Genomic DNA, 9,519 nt, shown 5'->3' with positions numbered 1-9,519 from the left:
ACTGGAGCTACCAACTGATTTCAGATAAACTACTACAGCTACCAGCTGATAATGACTTCCAGTTGCTCTTGACTTTGGCCATAGTTACAGCAGTGACCTATAAGAAATGAAAGGCTCTGTGTGTCATTGCCAACCCCACTGAACTGTCGAGACCAATTATCCGATGGAGGAGTTTCTCCTTCTGCAAATAATCTTCAGGCTTGCCTTCACGCAGAAGGAAAAAAAATATTCTGCTGTTTTCAGATGTTAGAAATGTGTCCACAAGAGTGCTTGTGGTTTCTCAATATTGGTGTAAAGAGCAATTTATGTATTTCTCTTGTAAATTCTTCTCTGGGATGCATGTAGCTATTACCCCTTGAAGTCCTGAACCTGTTTCTTCTGAAATCCGGTGGAAGATAATACCACCAGGCTTTGACTTAAAATCAGCATAAACTTGAGATGATAAATTAATAGGCCTTTATACATTGCTAAGTCAGCCAGAAGTTTTTCCAGAGTAGTAACTCTGTCCCTATTCTTAAAAGACACTCTTCTTTCCTAATAACCATGCTCTCTAAATAAAAGCAGCAATAATGCTTCACTCAAAAATTGCCTGTGATATTTCTGTAAGAAAGACTGCCAGCTTTCTGGAAAGGCTGGAGTGTTTTTCATAGCAAGCTTTTTGTGCTGAAGCTGTTTCCTTTCTTCTTGTACCAACTATCTTATTAAAGCTTCTAGCATTCCAACTTTGACTTCCTAATATCTTGGCTGGCCCTCATGCCCAGCTATACTGCAGGAAAAACCATATGCCCCCTTCCTGAAGGCCCCACATCAGGCAGGGTGGCCATGGCACAGTCATTGTGTCCTGATTTTGGACAGTGCCCCTGCATCAAGCTCTTATTAGTACAGAAGGAGCTGGCAAAGTGCAGATGGGTGCCTGGCAGTTCTTGCAGGCCCACCTCATCCTAGCAGGGACACAGTAGTCTTTTGTACACAGTACAGTTACCCCCTTCTTGCAAGCTGAAGTATCCTGCCTGCTCTCCTTGTAGAACACAAGAGAAAGGCCTCTACTCATTTGGTTTGGTCCTGTCAGCTTTGATAGCATGCCTCTGAATTTCAGTCTGGTGGGGGAGTGTGTGTTCATCCACTGCTTTTGGGGAAAGGCTAGTGCTGAAAGTAAAACAGTGTGAAAGGCAGATGTAACACCATCCCCCTCAGCCAGAGCACAAGGTACTTTTGACTTGGTTCTTTATTGCATATATTAATTTTAAAAAGAGGCATTGTACTTTACCATTTTTTCACAAACCACAAATCGTTGAATTTAATCTTTCCTAAATTAAAAAAAAAAAAACAACCAAATTTTCAAAGTGGTTTTAAATAGCTGCTGTTTCTGTTTGTTTTTGTACTTTGTTGTTGTTGTTGTTTTTTGAATGTGAGGTATTTTTAAAGATAAGTTTCTATGATTGTTGCTCAGCACTCAGAGTACTTGTGTCAGTTTTTAATCAATTGCAATTTGACAAGTAAATTTTTTTCCTATCACAAACTGGGAAAGCAGGCACATCCTGGATTAGTATTAAAATAGTGTCAGGGCAATCATTGGCATGGAGGGGAAAAGCCTGAATGTCGTTTACCAAGAGTAATCTGAAATTTATTTCAACAGATGCAGCAGTATAGTCCCTGGAAACTTTCAAACCATCTAATGACTCCCACATCTGTCTTTCTCAAAACACTTGCCTACATCAACTAAGTATATTGAAACTACCCAACTCACCACCTGCTCAACTGACTGCTTTCACAAAGATTCACATCAGGTTACTTACTATTCACTCCAGTTTTGTGAAGTAAAATTAATAAAACTAATCATCATAAATATGCTTTTTAAAGCAACTTAATCCATGCTTGCCCTCACAAAATCTCCATATGAAGCTAAATCAGTGTTAGGATTTCCATCTTATTAGGAGAGAGAGCGTATTTCAGTGGCTGGTCTTAGCAGGGCCACAGGCATTGAATGGGATGAGAACATCAATCCTGTGTCCATCTGTCCACCACTTCAGTTAATAATTCATTTTTTAAGTCTTCACCAAGTTGAAGATTTTACAGCTACCCCTGCCAAGAAACACAACCCTGTCAAGAGCAAGATTTCTCTAAAAAAGCCCCAAACAAATCCATTTTCAGGTTCAGACATTTAAATGGGCTTCAAGCAAATACTTGGTATGCAAAGATATTAAAAGACATTCTGTTTTTTCATTATATTATGCAGTTGTTAGTCAAAGACCAGATGATATCTCCCTCTTTCTTGAATCCCCATTTTCGTAAAGGATAATAGCCCAAGGGAAGAAAATTCCATTCTCTACAGCTTTCTAATAATAGCTGTTGTTATTACACAAGGTTACTGCACAGAGACCAAAAAATCATTTCAAACAGGGCTCTCTTAATCCATGTTCTGTAAAATTAGAATACTTCCAATGATTTGGCATTTGCTACTTAATTCTATTTTTTTTCATTCCTGTAGGACAAAACTTTGTTCCATCCGGTAAGCAGCAGCTGCATAGATTGCAACCCAGCTGAGAAGAAGATTTTCATGAACAGATGTGATCCTTTATCTGAAACTCAACAGTGGATTTTTGAACATATTAATATGACCGTTTTAGAAAAATTTAACAGCAAGGCCAGTTCCTAGAAGGAAAAAAAAATTGAACACACATATTTACGTACAGACTGCAGACTACATTTTTGCCAGCATCTGGGTCAAAGGAGTCAGGAATTAAATTCCCTAGATCCAGGAAATCTGTTCTGAGGATTAAGAAAATGCCACAGCAAGAGCCAGCAGGCTGTCCTTGTGGATATACAGTATCTGGAGAACTTGGCCAAGAGCCTCACCGGATGCTGCTGAGAACTTCAGGCTGAAAATTCCCTTGCTGGTCAAGGGAAAAACTTTGTTTAAAAACTGTTTAAAAGTACTCCAAGTTAATAAAGTAAAACAAAACTCTAGAGTTTCTCAGGTCAAATCCTGCTGTAGTGAGTAGCTCAGAACAGACGCTATGATTTGGGATGGGTTTATGGTGTGCATGACACCAACAGGAACCTGAAGAAATCCCAGGTTTTAGAATTAAACATGCTGGTAGAAGAATAATGATGTCCCAGCACTCCCTAGACAAGATATATGCTCTGTTGACATTCTCTTAATAAAAGGTTGGGTTAAGCAGGTTGAACCCTCAGAACTGCTGCAATGAATTTTAAATACCTCCCTTTTACATTCCATTCATTACCAAAATAGGAATGGTTGAAAACTTAGGGTCTAGAATTACACTGTAGTGAAGCATGAAATGAACTGTACAGTTTTTCCCTCACATTTTCCCCCTTCAGGAAAAATAAAGCAAAGCAATCAAATTTCTATATATGATATATTTAGCAATTGTGATTCAAATCCCATTGTCACACAAGGTGAGTTTTGTTTAGTGACAAATATAACAGCAGCAGCTGCAGCATAATGGAAGGCTTGTGGACTATATGTCTTTTTTAAAGGTAGAATCTTTACTGACATATAAATTAAAATCAAATTAGGCTGGGGAAAAAAATCAGGAGGAGAGTGGGAAACAATTGCATACTGCATGCTGAACTAGGTTAGTCAAATTAATACTGGTATGCTGCCGTCACCTAAGAGCATGTTGACTCCCTGCGGTGCAGCTTAAAAGATCTTGCAGTGCTCTTGACACAGAGGAGTGGAGAGAAAAATTGACAGGAAATCAGTTGGGTGGTTTTGGAGTTTTTGAAATCTGTGATGGAAATCATGTGAACTTTCCACAGTGAGCAAGTGAATGGTATTGTACATGTCATGAGGGAGGAAACAAGAAGTGCAAGTGAGTCACACTTTACAATATTTTGGTGCTTTAGGCACAGGCACCATTCAGGGTAACACAGACTTCCATCACACTGATGATTATGATGGGTCCCTCAAACCTATCATGCTGTTGGAGAGAGGGGCCACTGAAACATTTTAGGAAGGGTGTCAATGGTTCTTCTCAGTTCATGCTGATGTGTGGAATGTGACTGATAACTTTGAGACTGTTCAAGGTAAGAGTGAGTATAAATTTATATCAAGTAAATATGTGGCTTTTGCTTGAAAGATGGATTTACAAATGAAAGCACCATAAATGCAGATAGATCATCAGTCCTCTGTGCTGTAACTCCTTTCAGGTTCCAAAAATAACATTTGTAATTAAGTTGCTTATTTTGATTGCTGGCGAGGTGGCTGACTAACCAAAATACTGGTGTGCAATCTACCCTGTTTTAAGGGAATGCAGTGACTGTGTTTTGTTTATTTCTCCTTAAGCTGTGTTTATGCACAAAGAGCATTGATTTCATCCAGAGGATGGTTCTAGTACCAGTGTGCTATTTTATGGCAGCATCTTGTAGTTGCAGGTCATATGAAAGTTTTAAGAGGGGAATGAGGTCCTGTAACATTCAGGATGTGTGCACTGGGGAAATTGTGAAATTTCTAATCTATATTAAGCAATTGCTGCAAGTTATTGAAGAGATCTTTCAAATAATTTAAAGGGATGTGTCCACAGAGTTGCCGTTTTATGATTTTATTATAAGTGAGTTGGTTTAGGTATTGTTTAATTTTAATTTGAAGATATGGTGTGCTCAGGAACAGAGGAAGTAAGGTTCTGGTATGAGGATACTTCAGGTTTGTTTATCTGTCAGTACACAGAACCAGCCTAGCCTCTGCAAACTCTCAGCTTTCCCACATGCGGTGCTCACAGCATCATTTATTTGCAGCCTTATCATGAGGAAAGAGGGTTTGGGAAAAGAAGAAAATGGCTGCCTCAAATATAAATGCAGCCCTCAAGCTGCTGATTGTAACTGGCCCCAAACTGTCAGTCCTGGAAGCAGCACTGTATGCCCAAAATAGAGAGGCAAAGGAAGATTGCTAAAGCAGAACAGATTGGTAGGGTTATATCGTTCAATGTCTGACTGCATCTCAGTGGTCTGATTTTGAGATGTCTGATGGGAACGAGGCTGCTCTTAGGGCAAAGAAAATCTATGCCTTTTACAGCCCTTGTTGAGTCATATTGCACAGCACCTTACATTGCCAGAGGAAGCCTTCCACTTACTTGTAGCTGATCACAAATGGTAAACTCTAGCAGTCTTTGTCAAAAAGCAATCCATATTACTGCTAGTCAGATATTGTGGGGAAAGAGAACAGTCCTTGCACAGGACTCCTTCAGCAAAAGTTTTATTAATAATAAATGATCATCGCTACCTTTCAGTTCAAGTCTGTCTTGGGTGTTCTCCAAAGGTTTCCACTGATAAGAGTATTTCATTACTAATTTACCATTCAGAATTTCTTTACTTCTTCCTGCAACCATATCTTTTCCAGCCTATAAACTTATGAACAATTTGATAGCTTGGAGAGATGTATCTTCTTCTGATAATTCTCCAGGAGCATTTAACTCTGACACGTTTTTTCAAAAGACTATGAAATTTCTTCACAGATTTTTTTTTAGTACCAGGTAGTCCTGAACATATTTTAAATGTAGCACACGGGTGGAATTAAGTAATGTGGGCTCATCATTTCAGTGGAGCTATACTGATTTCCCCAATTAATGACTTGTTCAGTTTTTTTCAATTTATTATTTTATGGCTTTAATCAAGATATCTGAAAATAAAATCTCTGTATCTTTAAGAGAGTTCTTCACCATCTACCCTAAATGTTTTCTATTTAAGGTTAACTGGCCTTTTTTTTGTGGCCAGCAAAGTACTATAACTGGAGAGAGCATCTGGAGAAACTGAAGTAAACTCCAAGTGCAACTAAACTCAAAAATAACATCTCTTTTCCTGCATATATTCCAGAATCTAAGCTAAACAGAGGCCCTGGGGGACAGGGCTCAAAGGAGAGAGGAGGAGCTGGGAAACAAAGCCTTTCATGTGGGGGAGAGTAGCCTTGTTGCAGAGACATGACAAGATTTCACTTTCATTTGCCACAGTGTTATTTCAGAAAAATGAGGTTGCTTTAGAACAAATGTTTCTGCAGCAGTATGGATATTTTAATGATATAATGCATTATTCCTGAGTGTGATCCATTTATGAATAAATGGTCTCTAGCTGCTGAAATAAGTCTGCCTCATGATAAAGATAGACTTAGCTTGAAAGGAAGCTGACAAGCACTTAACAACCTTTGATTACTGGCAATTTACCAGGCATCAATGTCTCCAGTGACCTTAGTGAAATCTTATGCCACATAGAAGAAATGTGTACAAATAGCTTGACCAAATTGATTAGATAGATGGCACTTCTGCAAGAATGGATGTTACCTTTATTAAAAAAAAAAAGTCATAATCACAATTCATTTGCATTTTTATTGATAACTTCTGCAAGGGACTGAGTGAGGGAGACTCTTTTAGCCTACCTGGATGGATTGGAGATGGAGCATTTTAGGAAGGCTGTACTGGCAAGCTTTCAGTGTGGCTGGCACCAGGGGTGCATCCATTTGCTATTTAGAGAGCATCTGTAATGCTGATAACCCAGTGCATTTCAAGAGAACACAGCCTATATGGTTTTATTAATGGTTTTACTTTTCTTTTTTAATCCATCAAGATTTGTTAGGGAAATAATTTCAAAGCCCTTGAAAACAACACAAGGTGATCAGGAGTAACATTTTTATAGCTGGTATTATAATGGTATTATAATGTTCATTTATTCCTTTGTTTAACCCCCTCCCAAGTATGTTCCATATTCTCTTAAAAAAAGCATAAGGATCCAAGAGTGCTTTTACGTAACATTTTCAGGATCTTGCCCTTTCTGAAAGTTTGGAAAGCCTTTAAAAAAATTAGGGAACATAAACCAAAAGGTAACATAAAAACCCAAAGATAAATACCTATTATGTCAAGTGTACCAAGAGACTTTGCTAAATGTTTGCTAAGATACTATCTTTCAACTGGAAAATTTTAGATTAATAAGTAATAGAGTTATTAAATCTTTAGTGTGTAGTGCTTTCTATTTAAGGTTTGTAATTTTAAAAATGTAGTGAATTTGTGTGGTTACTTGCTGACAGGTTGTTTTTTTTAAACCACATGTAATACACAAATCTGTTTTTAGGTCTCCTGAAATATTTCTCTCCTCATATTTCCTTGTTATAATTCTGAATTATACTGGATTTATACACTGGGTTTAAGAAAATCCGAACATATGAAAAAATCTCTGAAAGGTAAGAAACATATATGTAAAAACAAATAATGAGAAAGTTTAGCTAGAGAAATTCAGAGAAATGCATCACATTTCCAAAGCTTCAGCAGCATTCAGAAAAGATATTTTCTCTGTGAAGTTGTATTCTGTTCTTTCAGTGTATCAGTAACATCAGTGGTACTACTCCTGGGACAGGACTTCTGAAACTGGTGTTACTAGCATCACAGTGCCAGAGGAGAAAAAATTTAGAAACAGCTTCTGAAAAAATTGCATTCAAACATTGCAATCTGGTGTGCCTTGAGATTTTCCTTGTTTCTAAGGTTTGTTATCTTAGTATTTTTTTCTTTTTTACAGAACCTGGCAGTGTAGTAGGTGCTTCAGTGGGCCCTATGAAAACAATGCAGACAACAGGGGAGCAAAGAGGACATGGGTTAAAACAATAATAATTTGTGTTTATCTAAATGTGTGTTTACCACAGCACTGTCCAGTAGGTTAATTATACACAAAGAGAAATTTGTGTATTTTGTGCAACGACTTTGGTTGGTGCTTCAGGGAATACATGAATGAGAAGGAGCCTTGCAAAGTGGGCCAGCAGAAAAGCTTATACTCAGTAAAAGATGTAGGAAAACTCGGAATGATCAGTTTCAGAGAAGCAAATGGATAAGACATTTAAATATATGTATAATGGACAGTGTACAGGATGTGAGGGGGCTGCAGTGAGGCAAGTCTGGTGATTGGTACTATCTTAAAGATACTAAGACATAGGAAGGGAAAACTTGGTCCTCATTAACCTTAGTCCTCATTAATCTTAGCAGGATCCCTAACACTGTGAAAGTAGTAGTTGATTTAATTAAGTTAATCCTTGATCTCCCCACTAAATGACTCAACCTGGAAGGAACCACAGTCCAAGCAAATTTTTGCTGATCACTCTGGAGCATCTAATCAGCAAAAGATAGCACTCGGCACAGTTTAGTCAAAAACCCCAACTGGCACCAGAACTAAAACAATATTATCGACCCAAAAGATCTGTAGGCTTCTGGCATCCCTCTGTGAAAAAAAGATTTCACTTGCCTGAAGGAGTGATTGATGGTAATGATCCTAGATTAAGAAGATCAAGAATTGTGAGCTTTCAAGGAGGTGAAAGGCCAAATGGTGAGATTAGGAGATGGCAGTTTAATTGAGAAAGGAAGGAGGAAATAGGTGGTGAAAGGGAAAAAGTAGGAATCAGGTTTAATTCTTTATATGGAGGAAGTATGACCTACAAGGGTCAGCCACTGATAATTTTGGATACGTCTTCATAGCAGGGCTTGCATTTTTCCTTCCATCACAAATATTTGGGAACTGAGAGGCAATCAAACCCTTTTGCAAGGACCTAAATTTAGAATAAGGAGAACTGCCTAATCTGAAATGTATTGATTGTGAAATACTGATCACAAAAGAGAAAAGCTTTGCTGGACCCTGAGTTTGTTCTGTGTTTTCCACTAAAGGTATGTGTGTGTGTTCCTGAGGCTACTTTTTAGATAGTATGTAGAAGAAGAACATTATGGTCCACTTTTTTACCTCAGTTTAATGTTTCTCTCTATCTAGGCTTTTTTGAAAGAAGTGTTTAACTAAATTTTCCTAGGAAATGTCAACTTGGATCAGTGTGAGGTAGCTCTGCCTACTCCCTTTGCAGATCAAGGTAACAAGTGTTTCTCTTTGGACATCTTATACAGCTCTTAAAAACAAAGAATGTTGTGGCTCTGCCTTCATGGCTCCTTGCAGCATTCACCTCTTTTATGCATTTCAGTTTTTGTACGGATTTTTTTTCTATTTTGTGTTTCTTCCCTTCTGCTGATTTGCTGTCTGCCAGAATCCTGGTCTCCTTTCTTCCCAGCTTTCTGGTCTGTGCCAAAGGTGTTTCTGCTGTTGCAGATCCCTTCCTCAAGAGTGACTAAAGCTGCTTTGATCTTGACTTGGCAGAGCCTCAAGCCCTTCTGCCTTGGGGTACCTGGGTTATTCTAGCAGAGGGATAGGGAGGAGAAAGGCTCCTGAGGAGAAGTTCTGGCATTATGGGCCAGTCTCACTACAGATTTTGTCTGCGGAAGAGTTATAGCTCATACCACAGACAGACAAACATCTTTGAGGGAAAAGAAATTGCACGGGTGATCTACTTTCTCATCCATTTTAAAAATTCAGTGCTGCCCAGAGAGAGGAGGATGTAAGAGCAGGAAGCATCTTATTCAGTGGATATACTTTGTACAAATGTTTAGAAGCAGCTGAACTTCTTGACTTCAAGTTTTTAACTTTTGATTATCCCTATTGAGCTAATAGGGATGCAGGAAACTGAGTAGAATTATTTTTTAAGTGGTTTTT

At 38.3% G+C, this 9,519-nt stretch overlaps 1 protein-coding gene across 1 annotated transcript in view; it reads left to right on the top strand.

Annotated features, from left to right (window-relative positions):
- GALNTL6 (polypeptide N-acetylgalactosaminyltransferase like 6) overlaps positions 1-7,588 on the top strand; it is a 273,134-nt gene extending 265,546 nt beyond the window's left edge. The window contains exon 11 of the mRNA XM_031066187.1: positions 2,489-7,588. Within this exon, the coding sequence (XP_030922047.1) occupies positions 2,489-2,656 (168 nt within the window). The 3' untranslated portion in view covers positions 2,657-7,588. The remainder of the gene's footprint in view (positions 1-2,488) is intronic.
- Positions 7,589-9,519: the final 1,931 nt, after the last annotated feature.

Source organism: Geospiza fortis, unplaced genomic scaffold, assembly GCF_000277835.1.
Source record: "Geospiza fortis unplaced genomic scaffold, GeoFor_1.0 scaffold40, whole genome shotgun sequence".
In the NCBI taxonomy this organism is placed as follows: domain Eukaryota; kingdom Metazoa; phylum Chordata; class Aves; order Passeriformes; family Thraupidae; genus Geospiza; species Geospiza fortis.
This window is presented reverse-complemented; position numbering and strand designations above follow the sequence as displayed.